Source organism: Kwoniella shivajii, chromosome 8 (genome assembly GCF_035658355.1).
Source record: "Kwoniella shivajii chromosome 8, complete sequence".
In the NCBI taxonomy this organism is placed as follows: Eukaryota; Fungi; Basidiomycota; class Tremellomycetes; order Tremellales; family Cryptococcaceae; genus Kwoniella; species Kwoniella shivajii.
Genome location: NC_085915.1, coordinates 302,681 through 328,163, shown reverse-complemented (window position 1 = coordinate 328,163; position 25,483 = coordinate 302,681). Strand labels below are relative to the sequence as shown.

At 45.5% G+C, this 25,483-nt stretch overlaps 10 protein-coding genes across 10 annotated transcripts; 6 read left to right on the top strand and 4 right to left on the bottom strand.

Annotated features, from left to right (window-relative positions):
* Positions 1-151: 151 nt before the first annotated feature.
* Positions 152-3,445, bottom strand: IL334_005887 (uncharacterized protein; the record flags this gene model as incomplete). The annotated part of the gene is made up of 8 exons (XM_062937593.1): positions 152-261; positions 315-648; positions 706-1,050; positions 1,099-1,439; positions 1,492-1,554; positions 1,611-2,378; positions 2,430-3,252; positions 3,308-3,445. The coding sequence occupies 8 exons, from the start codon at positions 3,443-3,445 to the stop codon at positions 152-154; spliced, it is 2,922 nt and encodes a 973-aa protein (XP_062793644.1).
* Positions 3,446-3,772: 327 nt separating this feature from the next.
* IL334_005886 (uncharacterized protein) lies at positions 3,773-5,259 on the top strand (the record flags this gene model as incomplete). Its single annotated transcript, XM_062937592.1, has 9 exons — positions 3,773-3,843; positions 3,903-3,976; positions 4,041-4,220; positions 4,268-4,356; positions 4,407-4,644; positions 4,707-4,799; positions 4,849-4,949; positions 5,008-5,076; positions 5,125-5,259. 9 exons carry the CDS (start codon positions 3,773-3,775, stop codon positions 5,257-5,259), a joined length of 1,050 nt encoding a protein of 349 aa, XP_062793643.1.
* A 161-nt stretch (positions 5,260-5,420) lies between these two features.
* On the bottom strand, positions 5,421-7,484 carry IL334_005885 (uncharacterized protein; the record flags this gene model as incomplete). Its single annotated transcript, XM_062937591.1, has 8 exons — positions 5,421-5,449; positions 5,511-5,774; positions 5,846-5,889; positions 5,954-6,161; positions 6,220-6,840; positions 6,897-7,019; positions 7,094-7,397; positions 7,473-7,484. 8 exons carry the CDS (start codon positions 7,482-7,484, stop codon positions 5,421-5,423), a joined length of 1,605 nt encoding a protein of 534 aa, XP_062793642.1.
* Positions 7,485-8,064: 580 nt separating this feature from the next.
* IL334_005884 (uncharacterized protein) lies at positions 8,065-10,546 on the top strand (the record flags this gene model as incomplete). The annotated part of the gene is made up of 5 exons (XM_062937590.1): positions 8,065-8,188; positions 8,366-10,102; positions 10,151-10,243; positions 10,296-10,367; positions 10,428-10,546. The coding sequence occupies 5 exons, from the start codon at positions 8,065-8,067 to the stop codon at positions 10,544-10,546; spliced, it is 2,145 nt and encodes a 714-aa protein (XP_062793641.1).
* Positions 10,547-10,724: 178 nt separating this feature from the next.
* On the bottom strand, positions 10,725-12,092 carry IL334_005883 (uncharacterized protein; the record flags this gene model as incomplete). Its single annotated transcript, XM_062937589.1, has 8 exons — positions 10,725-10,862; positions 10,916-11,032; positions 11,097-11,183; positions 11,242-11,267; positions 11,336-11,468; positions 11,526-11,713; positions 11,782-11,877; positions 11,936-12,092. The coding sequence occupies 8 exons, from the start codon at positions 12,090-12,092 to the stop codon at positions 10,725-10,727; spliced, it is 942 nt and encodes a 313-aa protein (XP_062793640.1).
* Positions 12,093-12,370: 278 nt separating this feature from the next.
* Positions 12,371-14,132, top strand: IL334_005882 (trimethyllysine dioxygenase; the record flags this gene model as incomplete). The annotated part of the gene is made up of 7 exons (XM_062937588.1): positions 12,371-12,621; positions 12,682-12,766; positions 12,818-12,978; positions 13,057-13,180; positions 13,236-13,332; positions 13,397-13,894; positions 13,960-14,132. The coding sequence occupies 7 exons, from the start codon at positions 12,371-12,373 to the stop codon at positions 14,130-14,132; spliced, it is 1,389 nt and encodes a 462-aa protein (XP_062793639.1).
* A 256-nt stretch (positions 14,133-14,388) lies between these two features.
* IL334_005881 (uncharacterized protein) lies at positions 14,389-16,240 on the bottom strand (the record flags this gene model as incomplete). Its single annotated transcript, XM_062937587.1, has 2 exons — positions 14,389-15,477; positions 15,530-16,240. 2 exons carry the CDS (start codon positions 16,238-16,240, stop codon positions 14,389-14,391), a joined length of 1,800 nt encoding a protein of 599 aa, XP_062793638.1.
* A 1,272-nt stretch (positions 16,241-17,512) lies between these two features.
* Positions 17,513-19,073, top strand: IL334_005880 (uncharacterized protein; the record flags this gene model as incomplete). Its single annotated transcript, XM_062937586.1, has 5 exons — positions 17,513-18,370; positions 18,429-18,521; positions 18,594-18,741; positions 18,808-18,903; positions 18,979-19,073. The coding sequence occupies 5 exons, from the start codon at positions 17,513-17,515 to the stop codon at positions 19,071-19,073; spliced, it is 1,290 nt and encodes a 429-aa protein (XP_062793637.1).
* Positions 19,074-20,209: 1,136 nt separating this feature from the next.
* On the top strand, positions 20,210-21,697 carry IL334_005879 (uncharacterized protein; the record flags this gene model as incomplete). The annotated part of the gene is made up of 6 exons (XM_062937585.1): positions 20,210-20,309; positions 20,378-20,976; positions 21,046-21,165; positions 21,236-21,383; positions 21,437-21,532; positions 21,603-21,697. 6 exons carry the CDS (start codon positions 20,210-20,212, stop codon positions 21,695-21,697), a joined length of 1,158 nt encoding a protein of 385 aa, XP_062793636.1.
* Positions 21,698-23,883: 2,186 nt separating this feature from the next.
* IL334_005878 (uncharacterized protein) lies at positions 23,884-25,194 on the top strand (the record flags this gene model as incomplete). Its single annotated transcript, XM_062937584.1, has 5 exons — positions 23,884-24,611; positions 24,671-24,750; positions 24,809-24,945; positions 25,041-25,076; positions 25,138-25,194. 5 exons carry the CDS (start codon positions 23,884-23,886, stop codon positions 25,192-25,194), a joined length of 1,038 nt encoding a protein of 345 aa, XP_062793635.1.
* Between the last annotated feature and the right edge of the window lie 289 nt (positions 25,195-25,483).

Below are 25,483 nucleotides of genomic sequence, written 5' to 3'. Positions count from 1 at the left end.
GCAGTGCATGAATCACCCCTTTGAAATGAACAGATGAAGAGAGTGATTTAGTTGCTTCAATTCCTCAATAGTAACGATCAATCGAGTATTTAATACACCGTAAATTTGTACGTTAGGGGTCATACAACATGGACGGCAGACACTTCCAAATTTATGTTACATAGACCCGCTGTTTCAGTAGTGGCTTTGCTTGAGATGCTCCGAGATCACACAAAGCTCGGAATGCAACCATGTCGACGCGAGATTTAAACATCACGAACACTGACAGCAGAATCTCAGCCCAGGGCATTGTAAGGTTTCCCATTCAGACTCACCGTGAGTAGGGTCGTGTTCTAGAAGTCTTTCAGCTTCTTGACACACGTCAAACCCAGCAGCACAATGACAGCACCTCAACCATACACCACGTATCTGGTCTCCGTGGACATCGCATAGAGTTTCGCGATGAAGTACATGTTTTAAGTAAGCTGTTGGATCTCGTGGGTTGATTGTTGTGAGTGCGGAAGTAGGTACTTTTCCGACAGGATTGCGGTATAAAAGAGGTAAAATTGGTCTAGACGACTGGACAGAGATATGAACAGGTCGGTCAAACTTGAAGAAGACATGGGAAGGGTTATGCAGCCGATACGAGCGAAGTTCGCATATGGAACACTGAGTCCTGATTGATTAGCAATGCGATTGAATGAAAAAAGGAATATTAAGATTTACCAGGTTGTATCCCTGCGGATCAGATGGACAATTAGCACACTGATACCTTCTTCCCATGATCCACTCGTTACAGTTACCACATCTCAGGTTATGATCCAAGGCGTCCCGGGTCGTTACGTTGACGACTTGTCGAGGCGGTACTGGAGAGGGATCTCTATTCCTAACGGAAGTGGGAGCGTATATTGTATTGTTCGTTGGTGAGGAGGAGCGCGAGGATGTGGTCTCTCCATCATCGGCGAAAGGATTTAGATTATTATTAGTCATCGAACGATCTTGCTGAAACCACCGTTCTCGTGCTTTTCTGGACACCGCGTCTACCTCGTTAGATGATATGGGTACAGGAATCTGGGATCGGAATCAGCTTCGCCTTCAACGCTTGTTCGATGCACTTACCTTCATCATAATGTGATCGGCTGTGTGACTGCTACCATCAACTTCCATGACAACCGCTTCACATTGTATGCAGAGATCGACCGCGCATACTGCACAATGAAATCGTGGTCCCACAATGTCTTGTAGACAATTGTGACAAAAGGCTCCAGGATGCCGCATTGGCTGTGGTATTAGATGTTTTGCCTGTATGTGTGTGTCGTCCCCTGCGTCGTCTCTTTCGTGTGCATCAATTGACAGTAACGTCTGTTTGTCAGGAAGAGATAAGAATACGTGAGTTGGATGGATTTCTTCGATCTTTTGGTAACAGGTTCGACATAAATCGAAATTTGTGCACGATACGCCTAAATCAAGAAGAATCAGCTGATACACACAGTGAGCGATGCAGACACTGACATTTATACCGATTATTAAACAGGTGGCTGTGACAAATGGAACATTCGCTTTCTTCGCTATAATCTAGATACACTGATATCAGCCTCTATCGCGCGAATACCACATCCCTGTGCACTCACCTACATCAATCCATCCTTCAGCAGCCCAAGTTTTCTCTCTAAAGGTATGTCTAAATTCGCCTACATTCCGCCGCCGCCTACGTTCAGAGTGACCCAGTTTTTGTTTTGCCGCCAAGGCCGCAGCTTTGGAATGTGCAATGCCATGAATTTCTATACAGCCTGCACAAAGTTCGTAACCTCGGGGCTTCCCCGGAGGTCTGGTCCCAGAGATCCCCTCATTATGATGCCGATACATCGCTGTGGTAGGGGACGATTGACCACCAAAATTTGTTCGCCACGATTCTGCAGAGTCGTCCGTCGAGCTAGAGCTACGCCTCGAACGAGGAGTTGCAACATTGTAGATTGTCTGGGAACCGGTTGAATCTGCTTTTGCAGCCGCCCATTCGGTTGCATCGGACGAAGACTCGTCGCTTGCATCGGAACCGTTAGATCTTAGGATAGGTAGAAAGCTATCTTTCCGCATAGCGTCTTCTTTCCACATATCGCCTTCTCCGCACGTTTGACAGACGTATCGCATGTAGTCTAGTCGAAGTCCACAGGCAGAGCAATCTGGAGCAAGAATGGGTGGACCAGTGGGTTCGGCAATCCTAACAGGCTCGTATGGTGGTTGAAAATGGTAGGGAATACCAGCAGGGGAAGTGGAGAGCGATAGGTTAGTAGTTAAGCCGGATAAAGGTCGGGAACTTGGTCCAGCCTCAATATCTGTGTGATCAGCCTCCGAACGAGAGGATCGAGACGATGCGTCCGTTTGGTACGAGTAATAGTATCCTTTGAAGCGAATAAGCCCACGTTTGATGACGTATGGCTATGCTTACTCACTACCTCGAGCATCCCGCACCAGAGCTATGTCACCTGGATGCTCCTCGTCACTCTCGTCACTATCCTCATCACTGTCATAATCTCCTGACCGTGTGCTGGTTTGGGGGGTAGGTCCCAGCTTCCTTGCTGCTAACCTAGATTGATCCCGAAGCCATCTAGTACCCAGATCCGAGTGGGTCAAAAGTGAAGGTGCAGGATCGCTTTCAGGACCTGTCAGTATGGGCGGATTGGATGGAAATGGTGACGAATCGAGGAGCGGTTGTGGTGCTGTAGTGCGAGAAGGTCTGGTCCTTGAAGTGGAGGATAAGCTGGCCGTCTGATAATGATACGCTGGATCGGTGAGACCCAACGTGCTGATTCCGAGAATGGTGGAGCCGTGTGAAAGTTCCGACTCCCTTGACTTCAATGATTCCAATTCCTCCTCCACAGTGTCGAATCCAGATAATCTTCTTCCGTTTCGCATACTTTCTTGGTACCCGCTAGATCTCCAGCTTCCCTCACTGTGCTCATCTCTGGTGGACTCCGAGAGGGATCCAGATCCAGTACGGAAGCTTGATACGGAAGATGTGTCGCTGAGACTTGGGCCGTCGTAATCCACCTTTACATCCAATCTTATTGTAATTTTCTGAGCCGAGAAGGGGTACATCGCGTGGCCAAGATTAGACCCAGAATAGCTGGATAGAGCAACTTCATCGTCTCCAGAAACGAAGTAGGCAATGGCTTCTGTAAAATCCGCATCGGTCTTTATACAGAATTCTTCACCGTCATCATCTGTGTATGCCAGTGAGAATGGGGATGCCGAGAGGAAGAAACATTCTTCGACCTGGCGTATGAGTCATCAGCCATATTCAGGAATTCAAAGAGGCATGCGAACTCACTCTATCTCTTAGTGAGTCAAGTCTACAGCTAGTTGCGGATGGGAACGTGATACGACGAGCTGAGCCGTCATATGCGCATTTGACCACAAGCGGTCGGTTGGGTCTGTCCGGGTTTGACCCGGATGTTGAGAGTTGCATTATGAGCTAAGTTACGTTCATGAGGTGCTAGGTCTATCATGAAGATGTTGGGAGCAGGTGATCGAAGTAAATGACAACTTGTGATAACCATATTTACCGCGCTGTGATATATCAGCTAAAATCTCCAGAAGACTGCGATAACAACAACAATCACATGCAGGCATATAAATGATGACGTGGAAGAAAGCGAGTTGACGACAGACGGAGAGTGCGAAAGAACCCTACTTACATATCCATTTGACTTCCAAAGTCCATGTATTCCTCTATCCAAGGTGAAAAATCGATCATCTGACAAGCTCTCCCCGACAGCCAAGCGAAGATTCACGAATGACTTCTGAACCATCATCATCATCTCACATCGCTGTCGGCGGCGCTACATCTGGCCTTGCCGTCAATCTGTAAGTTGAACTCCTTCTTTCCACCTTTTCCTGTAGCACCACTGATCGAATCCGTTCAGTCACCCTCTTCCTATTCTGAATGTATCTGATCATCTGAATCGGACTCGTCTGGTCGCAAGTCAATGCACCAAAGGTCAGTCTATGTGTCATATTCGTATCAGACTGAGATGAGCTGACTCGGATCGTCTCTTTATCAGTCATCGGGGCTTTGCTCGGCACCGAGACCAATCGAGAGATTTCTATAGTCAATTCATTTGAGCTGATCATTGGCTCTGCCGATGGAGATGTGGAAATGGAAGAAAGTAGTGCATCGTCGAGTCGACCAATCGACGGTCAAGCCTTGAATTTGAGCTTTCTCGAAGCTCGAAAGGACCAATGTAGGTTGAATCAGCATCCGAGATGAGAGAGCACTGATTCTTCGTAGTCAAGCAAGTCTTCCCAGCTCTGGATATCGTTGGATGGTATTCTGTCGGCGAATCTCCTTCTACCGAGGATGTTTCCCTTCATCAAGAGGTAAGTTCAACGAATCGCATGTCTTTTGAGTAACTGAAACACCTCCAAAGTTCGCCGAAATGGTTGACACTCCCATCTTTCTTCTTTTCAATCCCAATGACCGACCTGGATCTCAGACTCTGCCAATCACCATATTCGAGTCAGCTTTGGCGGAGGGAGGAAAAGATGAAGTAAATGGAGGGAGATTTGTGGAGCTCGCATATGGGATAGAAACCGGAGAAGCAGAGAGAATTGCTGTCGATGGTGTGTCCAGAGGAGGTATGGGAGGGGAAAGAGAAGAAAGCATAGGTAAGTGTCTGGGTGCAGAATTGCGACGTCCGAATGGTCATTACTGAATTATTTGATCACAGTCGTCGCCAACCTTACCACCCAAAGGAATGCCATCAGAATGTTGTATGAACGCATAGCTGTCCTGCTGCAATATATCACAGTGGTCATCAACGGTAAGCCAGACTTCACAACATGTCTACATGAGGCTGACTTCCAGTACAGAAAATGCCAAGCCAGACCATCCAATTCTTCGTCAAATCTCCGCTTTGGTGGCATCTCTTCCTACTATGGATGCTAAGGAGTTTCGAGATGAGCTTGTCACAGTGCGTTGCTCCATGCACTCCCACCAACCCGCTGCATGCACTGACGAATCCTCCGCAGGAATACAGCGATGTTCAATTAACCGCATATTTGACGAATCTGACGAAGCAACTCAATGCTCTCAGCGAGGTGAGTGAGATGCTGCGATCCTAAGCTTCATACGCTGATGTTCCTCAGTATGCTGATAAATATAACGTTCTCCACCCTCCACCCTCTGAGGACTTTGGAGGCTCTCATGGTGGAATGCGGGGCGGACGTGGATTTGGTGGGTTTGAGATGGGAGGAAGTACCGTAAGAAGGAACAGGAGATAGTGGAGCTTGCCACACTCCAGTAAGTTAGAGGCAAGATTTGGGTATTCGATTGTATTATAGATCACCAACAAAATCATGTAACACGTCACGATCATCTGCTAAGCCGTAGATGTATACCCAGCACTATTCTATGATGCAGTGCATGCGCATGTACTGTATCATTATTCTTGCTGCAAGTTCGCATAATATTCTGCGATCGGCAAAAAGTAATCGTCAGTGACGCCTGCTGAAGTTATAAAACCCCAACTCACTTTCCGCTTCATCTATCGCTTTCATATTTCCAGCAGCCTTGTGAACAGTCTCCATGTATTCAGATTCCTCCACACTATCAGCAACGATACCCGCTCCGGTGCTGATATTAGCTACCCCATCTCTAAATACGATTGTACGGATTGCGATGCAGACATCCATATTATTGCGATCAAAGTCAAAGACTCCTAATCCTCCACCATATGGTCCACGACGCTCTTTCTCCAAGCCCATGATAAGCTGGATAGCTTTTATCTTTGGAGCACCTAAAAAAGATGAGGAACTCAGTCTGCTGGGCTTCTGTCGTCTTTCAACGTATTTTGGAAATCGGACTCACCTGAAAGAGTGCCCGCGGGAAGAATGGATCGCAAAGCGTCAAACCTGAGATTTGTCAGCAAACCACCAAGGCAACGCAGGTGATTAGCAAAGGAACAAGGAAACTCACCTCGATTTGTCGTCGCGAAGTTTCCCACTGACTTGACTCGTGAGGTGTATAACGTGACTGAACTTCTCAACAGTCTTGAGACGATCGACGTTCACTGTATGAGGGTTACAGACTCTGTGCACATCGTTACGAGCCAGATCCACCAGCATGACATGCTCAGCCAGTTCCTTTTCGTCGGCCAAAAGTTCTTGACCCAATCTTTCGTCCTCTAACACAACCGGATATCAATGAATTGTGCATGTTACGTAGGAGTGCTTCACCCTCACCTTCGGCGTCTTTACCACGTCTACGTGTTCCAGCAATTGCGTGTGCGCTTACAGTCCGATTGTCCACTTTGCACAAACATTCAGGCGATGCTCCAGCAATCTTGTAATCTCCACAGTCCAGATAAAACATGTAAGGTGAAGGATTGGTTCTCCTTAATTGTCTATAGACATTGAATGGGTGCACATCCGTCTTCCGCGTGAACCGTTGACATGGTACAGCTTGAATGATGTCTCCTTTGACGATGTGTTCTTTCAGTGTGGTGACGAACTTCTCGTATCCTTCTTTACCGACGTTACTTGTCGCTTCGTATCCAAGTGTGACAGGACCTTGGGGCGGTAGAGACACTTCCGGTGAGATCAGTTTGTTTCTCAGTTCTTCAATTCTAGCGAGACACTCCTCATATAATGCTGGTATTTGAGATGGAGGGGTACCATCTGGAAGATGGACATGCGAGACTATCTTGACAGTTTGGAAAATGTGATCAAAGATGAGGTTGGTAGAACTGAGCATGAAGAATGCTTCGGGCATTCCAGGAAATGGGTTGGAAAGCGGTGTCTTAGGTTTTGTTACTGGTTCAAAGTGGACTATGGAATCATAGGTGATGAATCCGACAGCTCCGCCTATCATATGATTAGCCAGAGGTTCTACAAAAGAAGAGCGAAGATTGCCAACATACCAGTAAATGTACCAATTTGGGGAATCTTCACAAATCTATAGGGTTCCAGTTCTATCTCCAACGCCGTTAGAGGGTCTCCTTCCACATCGAATCCATCTCCGGTCCGAACCGTCTTTATTGGGTCTATATGTATATTCAGTCAATGTTTCCCCCAGGAAGGCGAGCAGTGTCTCTTGCTTTGTAGTAGAAGCACTCACCTGATCCGACAAAGCTATATCTGGCAAGAGTTTCTCCGCCAACAACACTTTCCAGCAAGAAACTGTGTTTACTGTCTTTGGCAATCTTAAGATAAGCTGAAACAGGTGTAAGAAGGTCGGCCGGGATTTCGACGAATACAGGAATCAAGTTTGGTTTGAGGTTCTCTGCGACCACTGGAGCTTTGCTTCCAGAGGAAGAGGAAGGGAAGATCGATGCTGAAGGGGGGGAGAGGGTAGCTGGGGATGACGATGAAGTTGCAAAGAGGTTGATAAGCTCATCGAGAGAGGGGACAGCTTGAGGAGTCTAGAATGTTTGTCAACAGACGAAACAGCCGCATGTCATAGGAAGCACATCGAGTACGATGTTCGTATGACTCACTGAGGGAGCCATGATTGTTAGCTTTGTGGGACAGGCCTCTTGGGGAAGGTTAACGTGACAGCTGAGGTCTAAAGATGTATCTTTGATGCTTTATTGCCCTTTTATATTGACTTTTTTTGAGTCGAGCTCGAGGTCCGAGTCACATATTCAGCATGCATGTGGTAAAGACGAAGGTCACGTGATGAAAATCAAACAGGTTAACCGGTTAATACAAATTCACATGGTGACGAGATGGTATATATGGGGTAAGTGTTACTTTGTTTTGTAAGGAAATCGTAATCATTTTTGTAATGATGATTTGTACGGGTCCCCTGGTAACCGAAATTACTTGAGCCTTAGTCGTGTTTATTTGGGATATTTGATTGAGACTGTCCCATTGTTGTCTTTTCCACTAATCTAATTATCGTCCGTCTCTGCATCTCTGACAGTCAAGTCCGAACATTCTTTCGATACTCCTCACTCCTTGAAAGTGATCTTGCCATCACCGACTAGATATCTTTCCTATCATCCCGTCAATCTCACATCGTTTGCAGCTCCCACAAACACGACAAAGCTAGAGGTGCTACGCTTATACCCTCCGAGGCTCTCACCGATGTCACATCAACAGCCGGCCCAACAACGACGCGCTCACACGTATGATGATTATGGGTCTGATTACGCAGATGGTGCAGGTAGCAGGACTGCGGGATCGATCAGAAGTCAAAGTATGAGAAATTGTAAGTAAATGCATCGCGAAACCACATTTCAAGAGTGGTCTGTGCCATGTCTAGGTTGCCTTGGCTACCATGGACTATTTCCAGAAGAATTGACCCTGCTCACCGATGGACTGTCGTTCCTCGCTGCGTTTAAAACTTGCATGTAGAAGTGCTGATGAGCAATTGCAACGTACCTAGCTCATCAACAACATGATATCGATCCCGATGACCCACCATTACCATCTTATTCCGCTCTCATGGCGTCAGAATCTGCCGCTGCAGCAAGTGGTATATCACACTCTCCTCAACCGATGAGCGACACCGCATCTTCAACTCACACTCGAGCACCCAGCTTTGATCAAACACCTTACGCACCTGTAGACTACGGTCTTCCATCCTCAGCCTATCCTCCTCAACAAGCTCAAGTATATGGGGCGTACGATGGTGTTCCCAAATCCAATCCCAATAGACTATCGGCAGGAAGTATAGGAAGAAGACCTGTTTCTGACCCAAACAACATCGACTTTAATCAATTATCCCTGACTCCAGCATCACATCCTTCGCCTCCTAATCCTCCTCTACGTCAGCAGACAGCCCCTCCACCTCAACAATACCCTGTACGAGCTCAATATCCCAGACAAAGAACGACAACAGGAGGATATCCTTCCGCGGACATGGATGCAGCAGCGAGTGTTTATAGTCTGGATTCAGGGATAGGGGCCTATTCCGGATCTGGACCGCAGCCACATCCTCAACAACCTTATCAAGCACCAAATTATGATCCATACGCTGGAGGATATGCGCCGGGTCAAATACAACCTCAACCTCAAGCGGACTTCTCCAACCCATATTATGCAGCTGCGAGTGACTTTCTTGGTCCACCCCCCGGGTCAGAGCAGTATGCGCCGGCCGCTGGCTCCTCAAGTACGCTTCCACCCAGTCGTCAACAAAGCACGACTACGCTCGCTCGGACCAATACCAGCGCGACAACAGTATCCAATGCATCATCCATGTCCCTCTCTCGCAACGTGACTGAACAAGTTGGAGCTTCTTCAACACGTAGACGAGGCACTCAAGCGGCTATAGATCTGAATAAACCTCCATACACGAAACAATATGTGGATGACTATAGGAAACGTATGAAAGATGATCCTGATCCAGAAGCTCAGTTCGCCTTCGCGAAATATCTCATAGAGGCCGCAAAGAAATTGGGTGATGAGATCAGTCAGAACGATCCTAAACTAGGAAGGAAATATCGAGATGTACTGTTGCAAGAATCACTGAGGAACATCAAGAAACTGGCAGAAAGCAAAGAACCGTATCCCGATGCACAATTCTTCCTGGCAAATTTGTATGGAACAGGACAGCTGGGTCTTCAAGTCGACCATGAAAAAGCTTACTATCTATATTTGATGGCAAGTAAGCTCAATCATCCTGCAGCGACATATCGATCGGCAGTGTGTAACGAAATTGGAGCTGGAACGAGGAAAGATCCCGGCCGAGCGGTATTGTTCTACCGAAAATCAGCTGCTTTAGGTGATACTGCAGCGATGTACAAACTTGGTATGGTACTTTTAGGCGGACTACTAGGTCAACCACGCAACCCTAGAGAAGCAATTGTGTGGTTGAAGAGGGCAGCATCGCAAGCTGACGAAGACAATCCACATGCGCTACACGAGCTGGCATTACTCCACGAAAGACAGAACAATGGAAACGTTGTTCCTCATGATGTCAATATGGCTAGGGAGTTATTCACTCAAGCTGCTCAATTGGGCTATGCGCCTGCCCAATTCAAGCTGGGCAGCTGTCACGAGTTTGGACATTTGCTTTGTCCTATCGACCCTAGAAGGAGTATTGCTTGGTATACAAGAGCAGCGGAGAAAGGTGATAGCGAAGCAGAATTGGCTTTGAGTGGATGGTACTTGACCGGCAGTGGTGAGTGCCGGGATTCATATTCTGGATTCAAGCTGACATCAACCATAGAGGGAGTACTCAAACAGTCAGATACCGAGGCATATTTATGGGGTCGAAAAGCCGCCAACAAAGGTTTAGCAAAAGCCGAATATGCTGTTGGATGTAAGTGCAAGACGGCGCTTTCGAGTACAATGATAGCTAACATGATCCATAGACTACACTGAGATCGGTATTGGTGTCAAACAAGACATTGAACTAGCCAAGAGATGGTACATGCGTGCTGCAGGTAAGCTTTTCCTCCGTCTCGTCGGCGCAATCTTTTAGCTGATGTCCTATATTCACATAGCTCAACAACACAAGCGAGCGATGCAGCGTCTGACCGAACTGAACAACGCTAAGAACCTGAAAGGAAAGGGTGCTAGACCCACGAGACATGAAGCCTCGTCAGAGTGTACTATCATGTAATCGTATATAGCCTCAAAACGGAGACGAGGATAGGTACAATGTACAACTCGAAGGGGCAGTAGTAGGGGAGTATTGACACTCAATCATATCCTCGTCATCGTCACCGCCAGCACCACACATTATGTTCGTATTCAATACATTGCATGGGATATGTGATAATATGCTTCCGATTCGATCGTTATGTCTTGATGAAACCTTCTAATCCTCTTGCGACGTCTTCTTTGAGTGGTTGAGAAACAACTTCTTTGTCAGCGAAGTAGGTCAACATGAGCTGTTTACCTATCCACGGGTCGTTCAATTTCCCCAACACTTTGCCCTGTACGTTCCAATTAGCCGACTGATTTGACTAGATTCCTATGAACGCCTTACCTCAAATTCAACTATCAACCCGCCGTCTCTCGGACGGAGCAAGACGACCTGCTGTCCTTTTTGTACCGTCTGAGCAGGGAAGAAAGATTTGAGCGTTTGAATTGATTGAGTTATGTGCTACAAACATATCAACACATGTAGTGAACACATTCAGTATCAAATACGTGAAAACTGGACTAACCTGCTCATCGTCGTCCGTCAACAAGCCTTGATTTCTAGCCAATTTCTGTCTTGCTTGAAGAGCTCGAGTAAAGGCGTCGCGAAGATGCTATATATAGGTGATCAGCTAAACGATGATCGGTAGCCAACTGACAAGCTAAGCTTACTCCAAAGTCAGTATTTCGATTAGGTACTCAACGCGCCGAGCAAGATCAGCGTCTACTCCTTCTGCATATGCAAAGTGAGAATAGTCAATCTTACCTATCCTGACAGCCACAACTACTGGTTTTTCAAATAATTCCTTCATCAAGCTCTCTCCTGACATCTGAGGAGCGGACAGAGGATCCGAAGGAGATGTAGTGGGCGGCGTCAGCAGATGCTGAGCTGTGAATGTCTATTGTCAACCGCTGAGTAAGCTTGTTAGACGACAAACGATTAGAGGTGACCTTACATGCCATCCTGGTATATTGTGTAGCTCCTTCGTTATTGCCTCATCAAGATAAAAGCCTGCACTGTACACTTTTACTCGAAGGAAAGAGACTTTCCTAACCCCGAGACCAACTAGCGATAAAGGCGGAGAAGGTGTAGCGAGTGAAGAGGATAGCTCAAGTGGGAATTGAAGATTCGTGTCCGGATCGACTGAGAACCATTGCTCTCAATTAGCAATCGTTCTTACGTAGATGATCAAGAGGAATTTGATGATCTACCTCTGAAGGGTAATTTGGACTTGGGATCATCTCGTAGATCCGATGGTGCTGAATCTGCATGTGTCACAAAAGGTGATAGGAATCGCTCTTTGTATTCTTTTGGTGTATTTGTAGGGATATAAGCGATATGCACGGTATACTATGGCAGACTCACTGTCCTCGGTAGAAAGAGTAAGCCAAGATACTCCTCCCAAGAAAGCGAAGGCCGTGAAAAACCGGATAGGCTTGCTGGATGTGCTTGGCGCAGAAAGAGATCGGACAGCTCTACCCTTGAGAGAAGAGAAGAGGGGTCCCGAAGCTCTGAATGCCATGTTTGCTGTTTTATTGCGGTTTTCTGCGTGAAAACAATAACAAATGTCATCTAGAGCAACTTTTTCTCCATCATCCTCCGGAAATTCATCCTCGGCCTCGTAGGCGGTAAATAGTTCCACGTCATCACTTTCTGCGTTTGACTTTACATCGGAAACCGGGTAAACACAGCCCTTGTACCGAGACGACAATGTCGAAGAAATAAGGATGCAAAGATGATTGTGATATTATAGTGGACTATTTGATCATCTATAACTCCGTACTTTGTCATCAGCTCAACATGTTCCGACACAGTCTACCTCGTCTTCTGGCAAAAAGGTCAAACGGGCCACGAAAGCTAAGCAAGGCTTCACCGCAATATCGTCACATAGCTTTATCATCCCGCATATCGTCAAATACAGAGCCTATCTCATCCAGCTTAAACGTCGGACGGTCACCAGAAATCACGTCTAGATCGAGTAATATACCCTCGGTATCAACGAGTGAGGACAGAACGACCATTTCCTGGCCGGATGGAAGGGTGACCACCTTGTTAGTCGACGTGATGCTTGTATGGATGAATGGAGGAGATAGCTGACACTGTTGATGAAGTGATAATTACTTCTTGTTCGATCATTGTAGGTGTCCGAAATGCTATCATCAACAGACGAAACAAAGGCTCAAGACGTTGAGTGAAGTGAGTGGACCAGATTCATTCTTGAATAATTTCGACTAATATCAACCGCAGATACCGAGCGATGTTCACCCAACTTCGGTCAAGGTAGATAAATCCGGTGTCAACCTTACCTGGTCAACGTCAGACTCTCATCAATCATCCTTTCCATTTGAATTCTTGCGAAGATCAGCTTACGATCCACCGTTGGCTTCTTATCGAGATGACACAGAAGGGTGAGTTCTGCAACGTTATCCAACTAGGGAATCGTGAAGCTGCTCCACTAGCACCAGGCTGATCCAGCCCCTGTACAGCCGAGTATTGTGGAATTCCACCATCGCTCAAACACCTCCAACAGTTCTATACGACGAAATCATGAGTGAAGATAAGGAAGGTGAAAAGAGCGGGAGGGCAATCTTAAAATTGCTCAATAAAGTGGTAAGTATATCAAAGCTCAGATAAGCTCTGCACTACCTCTAACGAGTTTTGAAAGCATGATTTCGGATTTTGCTTTATCAACAGCGTACCTGCTACAGGGGAGGATACCAAGGAATTGATAGAAAAGGTTGCGCCTATACGTAATACACATTGTGAGCAAAGGCTTTCCTTTCCTTTTGATGGAATGACCGAAAATATTTTGACTGATTCACTCAGACGGCGGTTTCTGGCAATTCACTGCCGATCTCAGTCACGGTGATCTTGCATATTCCAATGAAGGTTTACCTGCCCATACCGATACGACGTATTTCACTGATCCAGCTGGATTACAAATATTTCACCTCCTTTCACACCCATCTCCTCCAGGTACGGGGGGAACGACTCTTCTAGTCGATGGGTTTTACACTGCATCCCTTCTTTCCACTTTATACCCTACGTCATATTCACTCTTATCTCGGCTAAGAGTGCCCGCACATGCATCAGGAAGTGAGGGAACGCCTCTACGTCCACCAATTAGTCAACCTGCTTTCCGACATGATGGACAAGGTCAAATGGTACAGGTCAGATGGAACAACGAAGATAGAGGCGTCGTAGGTCAAGGATGGACGTCTGATGAAGTCAAAGGATGGTATACAGCCGCTAGAAGATATGATGAATTAAACAGAAGTGAAGATGCTGAGTATTGGGTGCAGTTGAACCCTGGCACTGTTTTAGGTCAGTCATTTTCTAGTGCTTCCAGCACCATATGCTACATGGCTGATGACGCAAAAAACTTTCAGTTATCGACAACTGGAGAGTAATGCACGGTAGATCACCTTTTACAGGTTCAAGAACCATGTGCGGAGCATATGTAGGTGCAGACGATTGGTTATCTCGTCGCGCAGCTTTGACCAAGAAACATGAGATACGAAAGAAGAGTATTTTGAGCGATGAGTGGAGTTCAGGGTGGTAAACACTCCTTGCACTACGAAAATAGTATAGTCACCCAAAGTTGCTTCATACAAGTGAAGAAGTAAATAAAATGCACATGCATGCGAAACTATCTAGAAATATCTATATGTGGATCAAGAGACCTGAAAATCCCGGATGATGCTATAATAATACACAATGAAAGTTGTTGTCATGGATATTTGATGGGTTCGTTATGCAAGAAATGATGCAGTATTGTCCGATAAAACGAAGATGATGATTGGATCGAATGGACCCTTTTAAGCTATTATACTTACTTTTGACGAGTCCATCGAGATCCCAGAAACCTCTTCGTTGATTGCGGCATCCCTCGGAGCTGCAGAAGGTGGAAGACGGAAATTATCTTTAGTCTCTATTGATAATCTTCTTTGACGAGGAAGAGATACTTTCAAGGTGGGTTCCGTAGGGGGTGAAGATGCTGTCGAAGCGGGAGGTGACGGATATGATGCTTCCGCATTTACCATGGCTATGGGAATGTTTGAGGGAGGAGGTGGAACAAATCCATTCTTCTTGAATGATGTCGAAGTTGATATTGGGATTTGACCGTAATTTGTTGGGTATGTTGGCTTGAGTGACGCTTTGCCGTATGCTAGAGGATCTATAGTACCTCTACCTTCTAAAATTCTCTGGTCTGCTTTCGTGGTCGGTAACATTCCATCTCTGACAGCTTCCACTTGTCTCATTTTCTTTTCACCTTTCTCGACATCTCTCTTTGCGTTGTTGTACATCCATAAACCTACTGCTGTAAGTGCGATTCCTACAGCCTGAACGAAGAATACAGATTGTTTGAACCATATGATAGCTAAGCAAATCACGGCAATCCGTTTCACCAAAGATGCAATGGAATAGGTAACGGGTGAAGTCGAGGATAGTAGTGAAAAAGCAATCAAATTCTGAGCGAAATGGACAGTTCCATTAAGGAAGAAATAGAACGGTATTGATGGTCCACCTGCTTTGATCACTGGATGTGACCATAAATCGATCAACCTCCACGCATCCGTATAGAGCCAAACGGGGATCATCAATAAGAAAGCCATTCCACTGGAGAAATAGAGCAAGTTGATTTTGTCTAGCTTGGGAGTCGCTCCGCCGGTTTCAGTGGCTCCAGGTGTAGGCATCATCTTCTTGAAAAATAGGTTTTGAGTAACAAAGATGATGGTGGAGCCGAGAGCGCAGACTAGACCGAAAAAGTTGCTGAAGGAGATATCGGCAGAAGAAGCGAGCATGACTCCCAGTGTCAAGGGAAGTAAAGACAGATAGGTAGCCGGGGAGTAAGATACGCCAAAGAGCAAGGCATACGCCATCACAGTGAACAATGGAGACAGAGCCTAGAAAATCATTGAGCATTCATAAAGTTTCATATATAGGTGTTGCACTCACCTTTATGGTATGCACTGTGCTAACAGGTACTCGACTTATTGCTAAACTTCCAAAAATATGCCCCCCAACTTGAAACGCAGCCATTGGTAAGATTCCCTTCAAGATTGACCTAGTCGGACTTCGTAATCTAGGGGTCCAATTCAACTCTTTTCTACTGCATATTATGCAACATCCAGCTACGAAGAAGAACTGAACGATGGTGAGTGTTACTGGGTATCTGAAATTGTTTAGGATTATTTTGCCAGTGTTATTTGATACTGCTGAACAGGTGTACCAGAGGAAACAAAGAGAGACAAATCGAATTGTTGGATATCCCGGTATCGTGAATTGGGGTAATGAGAAGGGACCGGGTGAAGAAGCTCTACTCGATGTAGCAGATACACTATTTCTACGAGGATGTATCGTCGTATCTGTCGAATATGTCGTATTGGGAACTGATAAGCCGTAAGAGTTGTCTGTATATCCACTTGAAGAGAAATCGTTGCTATCTTTCCTCACCATAGGTGCACCCCATATTGGGGATTTTTCGGATCGATAAGGTTGAGCAGGTTGAGGCTCTGGTGCAGCTCCTGTTGGAATCCATGGTGCTTGCGGATGTGATTGAGATGGGGGAGATCTCAAAGAAGCCAGGTTTTGAGCTGAAGTAAGGTCGGCAGATGATGATTGATGGGAGAAGGGGGCTCTCTGCCTTGAGTCAGGCATCAACGACATTGAGAGTATAAAGTTTTGCGTGTGATGCGATACAGTGAAAGGGTCAACAGTGATTGGTTTCCGGTGGATTGAGTGGGCTGAAAGGAGAGACTTCCGGTGAGGAGAGACTTTGAAATGAGAGTGTCTTTTGATCCAGAGGCGTGAATGTCGATGAAATATAGATAGGACAAAAGAGGAACGTGCGGTTGCTATGCGAGAGAGAAAAGAAGGGGGGAATGTGTTGTATTGATGAATGATGAAATCCAGGCAAGATTAGTTCTCAGAACTGGCTGACTGGCGGTTCCACCAGTATAATGATCCCAAACAGTTGTCGAAGAAGAACGCTGGGTGAGATGTTGATATGATGTGCAGACAGACAGACAGACAGACAGACAGACAATGGCAAGGTGTTGTATAGACTGATTAATGATCAAAAGCACGCGTTTTTCTTGGGTTACCATAATTACGGTATTAAAAAAGATAATACAGTAGAGTTGTGTAGAGAGTTAAAGAGGGTAAAAAGGGTAAATAAAAGAAAAGAGGGGGGGGGGGAAAGAGAAAAGCAAACGAGTAGCTGCCGCTCAGGGTAAAATCAGAGAGAGAGGCTATCAACGCTCTATCTTTGCTGTTTGTTCGGCGCCTCTCTAACTCCCTTTGCTCTTCGTTATGCATGACGCCTCCATCGTCTTGAAACGAAAACAAAGCAATATATAAACAGTTGTCAAGCGGCAGATAGGATGGTGTTCACTTTCGAATCGTATCCGTTACTACTTACATCCTTGACGTTGCGCTTTCGGATTGATTGTCAAATACAGCACTCTACCAAGTACAACAAGACAATCAACACCTTGAGCATGAAGCAATCAAAGGCACACTAAATGTTGTATACCGAACAAATGCCTTGTTGAAACAAAGTAATCCCCCTAAATCCGGATCTCTTCGTTACCGTATCATCCTTCGATTGCTTGCGTCTCCGTTGTTACAGATCGCAAAACCCCGTGACCTGTTTCAGGTAGATTCAAGTACAAAGGTGTACTAGGTGTTAAGAGAAGTATCCGAAATGAAATGGACAATTCAGACCAAGGGCATGATACTATGATGGATATAAAAAGGATCGAACGTACCGGAGAACTTTATCCTTTCTGCAAAGATCTACAGAGTAGATATCAACCTCCCATCAAGACTTTCTCCTTCATCGAGCTGTCCCTTTTTCCCGTGCACCCTATATCATCCATACATAGATTGTCACTCACCGTAATTGTCACTCATTTGATAAAACCCTCTTTATAAAACATGATTATCCCGTTGAACACCCTTCTCTTCGCACTCCCTCTTCTCGTGCATGCCCTCCCCAACCATGTTCATGGCAAAAGATGTCAAGTCAAAGATGCAGCTTCAAGCTCGACTCTTGCTGGTCAGGCTCTCGTAGCTACGGGTGGACGAGGCGGCCATCATTGGGGCGCGTCTGAGACTACTTCCGTGGTCGACGAGGCTGAACCCACAGAGGTTAGCGACTATTCTCCCGAGGAGGAGGAAGAGGAAGGAGCAGGAGAAGAAGAAGAAGAAGAAGATCGAGCAATTGTTCCAACGACTATCCGCAGCGCTGTTGGCAGTATTGTCCCTTCCTCTGTCGCTGCCACTAAGACCAAAACCAGTGGCGGTGCTGCCTCTTCGGTGAGTATCCCTGGTACAGCTCAATCCTCGGTCGGTGAATCTTCTTCGACCAAGTCCGCGACTGCGAGTGCGAGTCAACCGACATCCACCGCTGGAACCGGAAACACCACCACTACTTTACCTTCTGGGGATTGCTCTTGTGGATATGTCCTTAGTAGCTACGACAACGCGTACTTTCCCAAAGCCATTATAGCTTCTTTCGACACCATTACCAGTGTATCTGCTCTCGCCGGACTCGGACTAGAAATCAATGATGGTTGGAAGGCAGGTAGTGTCGCCGATGATGGAACTTATTGTCAAGGAGTAGCAAGTAACGTCGCGATCAATAATGGGATTCTGACGCTCACCGTACCAGGTGGCCAATCTACTGGCGGTGTGGTTTCAGGTGCTGAAATTCAGACCACGGAAGCTATTACCGGAGGAGTTTTCACTATGAACGCTCAACTTAGTCCAGTCTCAGGTACATGTCAAGCAATCGTAAGTTTTGTTCTATCCAAAGCGTGATAGACGTTCGTTCATTTTTTCAATGGGATAGTTTACCTATACCGTGGATGATACGGCGAGTGGAGACGAACAGGATATAGAAATGGTATTCTCGCAGCCAGGATTGCAGTTGACTAATTGGGATGTAAGTCAACTCCAAGATCTCTGAATGAAGCATTTTTGAGCGTTCTTCGCTAAATTGGTAATAACGTATCAGCCGACTGGCTCAGGCCTGAACGACTTCAGTATTGATCAATTTCCCAATGAACCTTCGACCAGCTTCAATGATTATACTATCGCGTGGTTGAAAGATGCTACATCATATTATTACAATGGTGTAGCATTAGATTCTCCCAAAAAGTATCGTGAGTATATCCCTAGACTCGAAAATTCAGAAACCCGGAATAACTTTCCCCTGTTCCACCACATAGAGAGTGTCAACCCAAGTAATGTCATCATCAATAATTGGAGCTCAGGAGATCCGACATTCAGTATGGGGCCACCGGCCGAGGATACGGTGATGCAAGGTAGGTTGCTCGAACGTTTTTCAGTAAATTATGAAAAGGGAGGAAAAGCTGATGGGTTTACGGTTATAACTCCAGTCAAAAGCCTCACTTTCTATTATCAAACTGAGCCAATGTCTAGCTATCCGGCTTATCCCTCAGGCTGTACCGAAGCTGATGCCTGTAAAGTTTAAAATCTCTGCTGATTGTTGCTACGATGACAGCAAGAAGAACTTAGTAGAGTAGTGAGTGCAGCGGTGTGAAATAAAGGAGCGAGCCGGTCTCGTCTTCAAACTATGCATTGTAGTGAAAACGTGCATTACACTCTCTGGGCTAAGACACCAGTTCCATCAGTTCCATAATATTCCTTGACCCGAAAGTAGAACGTGAACTCGGTGGTTCACGAGAGAACGATGACAGCATACAAGGCGGCAGCGTTGTGAAAGAACGTCAATTCAGTACGCGTATTCGGCCTTCATCCAATTCTCGCTTATTTCGGGTATTTTCCTCCTTCGACTTTCATCCACATTGCATCTGAACAAGCGACTTGTACCAATCTCATTAGATGTGATCTCACAATTGTATCTGTCCGTATAAAATATAAGTGGGAATACGGGAATGAGATATGAGAGGAGTACAAGGTCAAGATCATTCGAATTCCTCTCTCAAACCGAATGAAAAAACAAACGTTTATATGTAAACCTTGTCACGTCCGATCTAGCCGTACCTGTCCATTCCCCTAACTTCTGTTCCTCGGTCCTATTCTTTTGGTACCTTCACATTCGTATCTCGGTTAAATCTCTATCTACTGTTTAAAATTCTACTTCATCCGGCATACTCGACTTTTTATCTAACCGTTGCCAAACGCAGTCCAAATAGAATCTGCTTGACGAACCATCAAGCCGACTAGTATATTTTCCTACAGTGGTTATGTCGGTCATCTCGGATGTCGATATCACATCTCATCTTCACCACATCTCAATCCTATGATCTGCGTTACAGCGTGATCGGGCATACCGGCAAGGAGATCTCTCCCCTTCGATACAAGGTTTCATTGATGGAACTGACTAATCATCGGACCTTACCTTCTAGAAGTCATAGAGAGAAAGTGATCGAGATGTCTCACATGGGAGACACTGTCCGAGTGACCAGACTTATCGAGGTTAGAGAGATATGAACCATGCAGACCGTCACGATTCGACGTCGTTGACCTTTGATACAGCTATAAATACGTCAGCAAGCGATTGAGAACAGTGAACTTGATGATATTTCCCCACTCTCAGTCAAGATCCTACTTTTGTGTCACACTTTCCTTTATATACAGATCAAGATGCTACCTTCCACTATCCTCTTATTTATACTGCCTCTTCTGGCACAAGCTGCTCCTCGAGGAGAAGACACGATCAAGGAGCGAGCTCTCGTTGCTAAAGGTGAGTTAGATGCATGCCATATTTCAATGCCTTTCTCTGACCATCTTTTTCGATATCGATAAACAAAGCCACGTTTTCCAGCTCGAGTGTTCCCGCAAAATCAAGCTCATCTATTCCTGCGAAATCGAGCTCAACTGTTCTTGCAAAATCAAGCTCATTGCTTGCTAAACCATCCACTTCAACCGTTAATAAGCAATCAAGCTCAACTAACCCAACAAAGTCAAGCTCAATCGTACCTGCGAAATCCAGCTCGACTACAACTAAGCAATCAAACGCAGCTACTTCTACGACATCAAGTCCAAATTCAACGATCGCGGCGGATTGCAGCTGTGGATACGTTCTCTCAAAATACAATAACGCTTATTTCCCAAAAGCTCTTAGAGTCTCTTTCGACACTGTCAAAAGTATTGCGGATCTAAACAAAGCCGGATTTGAAGTCAATACGGGCTGGGGTATCGGCACAGCCGCTGATGATGGAGGACACGCCATTGGAAGTACGAACAATGTGGGGTTCAGTAATGGAGCGATGACCTTGAAAGTACCTGGGGGACAGAAGAAGGGCAAAGCAATCACAGGAGCGGAAATTAACTTTGCGAATTCAGTAGGAGGTGGTGTCTTCACTATGAATGCTCAATTAAGTGCTGTAGAAGGTACTTGTCAATCTATTGTTAGTTCTCCTTGTACCTTTGCTTTCTTCCATCTGGCCCTGGGCATGTAATACTGACTACCTGCACAGTTCACCTATACTAGCGATTCCTCAAAATATGGGGATGAACAGGACGTCGAAATCCTCTCCACCAGCATCCTTACATCAACTAATGGAGTTCCGCCTGGAGTACAGCTTACAAACTATGATGTGAGTTGAACCACGTTGATACACTCTGAGGTCAAATGGATTGACAAGCTGACGCGATTGTCCTTTTTAGCCTGCCAACACGGGTAACAACGACGCTGTTATCGATCCTTTCCCCAATAATCCCACCACTGGATATAATGATTATACGATCGGGTGGCTTAAAGGCGGTACAAAGTACTTTTATAACGCGAAAGTCTTAAATAGCCCCACGAAGTACTGTAAGTCATTCAAGCTCTCATTGTTTGACTCCTCCAGCTGATGTCGCAATTAGCGAGTATCCACAACAGTTTGGTGTTGATCAACAATTGGTCCTCGGGTGATGAGTCGTTCACCGCTGGTCCCCCAGTCAAGGATAATATCCTTCAAGGTATATCTTGATTCATGTCCTGTACATTCAGCAGGAGCAAAATGCTGATATCAATTGTACTGTCAATCAGTTAAAAGCGTCACGTTCTACTACCAAACTCAGAATCTGGACGCTTACCCCGCACTCCCGTCTGGGTGCACTCAAGCCAAAGCTTGTATCGTATAAGTCGACTCGACGTTGGGAGAAGTAAAATCAATCCAGTCTTCCATGTATCTTGTTTGCTCCTACTTGCAACGAGACTGTAGTGCCACTTCGCTCGAACAAGAATTGTCTGTTTGTCACTTCGGAAGATTAGTGCAAAACCTTTGACACAGCTAATAACGGATGTGTGTGTGTGTTCTTGCGTGTAACCAATGCGACTATTCTAGCTAATCCTCTGATGATACACTGATCAATGGAAAAAGAAGAAGAAGAAGGTTATTGATCTCCAAGGTATAACATATTTGCTACTGTAGATTGAACTCCTTGAGTTTCAATGTACTAGAGGTGATTCTTCAGTATAGATTGCGTCACCTGATTCCGAAGAAAAAGTGAAAGGAATGTCTTTGCGTTTTTCGGGTCTAGAAGACCTGCATTGGCTAATATCCCTTGGAGTTGGTTTACGAGGTCTCGATGTCTGGCTCCACCTTTCCTGCGACGACACAGCCAGTGAAAGGAGGCCGAGTTATTTGAAATTGTAATGGATTAAAACCATGAGACAGCTTAACAACGCATATGATAAAGATGTGAAACTAAGAAACTTATTCTTTTCGCTATCCTTCCATCAACGTTCCAGATTCTTCGTCTATTAAAGGCAGATTGTTTCTCTCTACGCACACTCAATCAGCACCCTCAACATTCCCGCTCGTTTCGGATGCTATATATCTCTAATACGCCGTCGTCTCAGAAACTTCATAAAGGGTTTTCCATCTCAACGATCACTACAGCCGTGCGTTTCTCCTCCCGTCACGAACTCCTACAAGGTGAAAACAATGCCCGATAATCAACGAATGTCACCGACTTCCTTCGGATCAAGGGGCAGGATGATATCGACTCAAGATAAAGAACCAGGTGAGATCAGAACGAATAAGCGAGTCAATGATTACCGCTTCTTTCACACAAAGAGATTTGGGGTATACCTTTTGGCCGTATGGTAAGTATCTCCGACTGAAAGCCTGCGACGATCAAGCAATAGGTGAGCAGGCACACGGGTTGACGAGCGGGGGGGCGGGCGTCGCGATCGTGAGAAGAGATGGGGACGAAGGAACAGTTGAGAAGGGGAAGAGACAGATGATGATAGAATGTAGGGATGTAGGCTGATGCCAGGTGGAGAGTAAAATGACAGCTGACCAATCCGATAGCTTGAATGTGATGATATTTGGGAGCTCCAAGAGCGATCTGGACAGAAGTACCTGAGACCGAAAGGGATCTGGTCCTGAACGTATATTCCGCTTCACTGGTCAAAGTGAGTCTCTATCCGCTACTGGCGAAGGAACTCTCGGGAGGACTAAAATCACCAACGGAATCCAGGTCTTTTGGTTAGCTCTTGCTTTCTGTAAGTTTTAATGAGAGTCTTCCACAAAGACCGTACTTAAACTAATTCGGTCTCAGCTGTCACTTGTTTAATTGCTTGTCTCCTTATGAAAAATATCAACTTGAAGGAAGTAGCGGATGAAGCCAAGCAAAATCGAGTGGCCGGACAAAGTCAATCCTATACCTTGGAATCCAATGGAAATGCAAGCGAAAGTGAATGAGCTATTCCAGAGGTCGATTCTACGATTGTACCCCTTACGGATTTGTAGCTGGATTACAAATTACCCATCAGGGGTAAATCTCGATAACCTTGGATGTATAAGATGAAAGGATTTCTCCATTCCATTCATAGTATCATCCTTGCCTGCCTTTAGGTGAATGCACTGGACGTCCTGAACGACAGACGCATCCTTTTATCGTGTATGAAACTTGAACCTCGGGGCGATTTACAACCTTGATTGACCTTTTTACAGGATAACATCACCCCTTTGGATTAGCTAATCCAATAAAAAGGAATGGTATACGCCTAAAACACCTATCAATCTCATTCCAATCATGATACTATCCCATATAACCAAAGTCAATCGTCTCAATCATTGATGGACCATTTTCTCGTTCCAATCAAGACCATTTCACTAGAAATATTTCTCTTGTTCCGAGCTTACTGTTTATTTTCTCTTTTCAATTGGTTTGTCCGACATTCTCTGACCATCATACGTTCTTTACTTTCCTTCAAGTGTCAGAGTCCAAAACAGACCAAACAGATTCGACTTACTCATACCGTAAACAGTAAACAGTAAACAGTAAACAAAGCTTATATTACAGCTTTCCAATCGAAGATGCTGGTCATCTCCTGTTCATTTGCCCTCCTTTCCGTCCTTCTTTCGGGGTGCATCATCGATGCTAAGCCTCACAGTTCGCCCCTTGAAAGAAGGATGACAAAGAATCGGCGTCGTAACGTACTCGGTTCCTCTCCTTCTCCTCCGCCAATCAATCATGGTCTGGTTGGTAGAGACGATTCGGATGTTGATGTAGTTTGGGTAGATGTGACTTCTTTCACCACAGTCACCGCCCAGGCTACAGCGACAGCAGCTGAAACCACAGCAGAAAGTACGAAGGATGAAGACGCTCCAGAAATTGTCGGTGCAGTCTTAGCTGGTGAAGGTGGAAGTTCAGGTGATGATGAACCAGAGGTGGTTTACGTAGATGTTACTTCGTATATAACCAAAACTGCTTATGCCGCTGAACAAACTCAACAACAGCAACAACAACCGGCTACTAGTACTGCCGAAGCTACTCGAACGTATAAAAAACCTGTAACCGTTGCTGCCGTGGCTATCAGTACTGGTCCAGGAGGAACGACGACATTAGAAGTTACAAGTACTCAGGCTGCAACTTCGTTGGCAAGTGCTACTGGTAAACCTAAGAACGACGATGAATCTCATCAACGGTGGGTAGATCTACACAATGTAGCTAGACAGAAATATCAAGTTCCGCCGGTAGTTCACGCCCCGGAGCTCTTACAGATAGCTAAAGAACATGCTGAAGCATGCAATAAGGAGCACACGTAAGTCATGCAAGTGGGCAGGTTTGAATGACAAGTCACTGATAATGTCGATTGACCAGTAAAGCTGCCGAGAACTTGCAATGGGGAAGCGGAATGGGCACACCTGATAGTGCTGTTAATGGATGGATGAGCGAAGATGGTAAGTGTTTTGGTAATTAGTATATTTGGATCAAGCATTTGACTGACACCTAAATTAGTGTTGTATGATTGGAATAATCCTCATTACACAGATGAAGCAGGCCATTTCACTCAGGCCGTTTGGAAAAACACTTCTCGAATCGCATGTTGGATTGCTGAATGTTCTCGAGGAACAGTCGTTGGATGGGAATACGAGGTGAGTACAACAAATTTTTGCTTTTAATTTCTGCATTTTCGTTGTTCGTGAAATGAGCAAATGACTTATCTTCTCTTTTTTCTCTTTCTTTCCAGCAATCTTTTCAAACGGCCTGTGAATATGATCCATCCGTAAGTATTCCTGGAGCTGTAAATTCCATGCCTGATTGACTGATCAAATCTGGGTTCATAGGGTAACTACGTCGGTGAAGAGAATTTCAGAGAAAACGTACTCCCCCCTGCGTACTAAAGTGAGACGGAACGAATGGTCGATGGTCGATTCGAGGGGTGGGATATCTGGGAGTCCAGAGGAGAAGGATCCCTCAGTCTCTACACAGCCTACATATACCCATGCATATGTGAATATGTCTTTCTCGAGACACAATACGTCGAGTTTTCATTGACTTAGCACTTCTGTGGCGACTTTGGCACGCTGAATAGAAAACGATTTCTTCTCTCCCAGAAAGTCAATATTCATGACGAATACCAAATGAAATGCACTAATCGTTGATGTTCATATTGATGCATTAAAAAAAAGT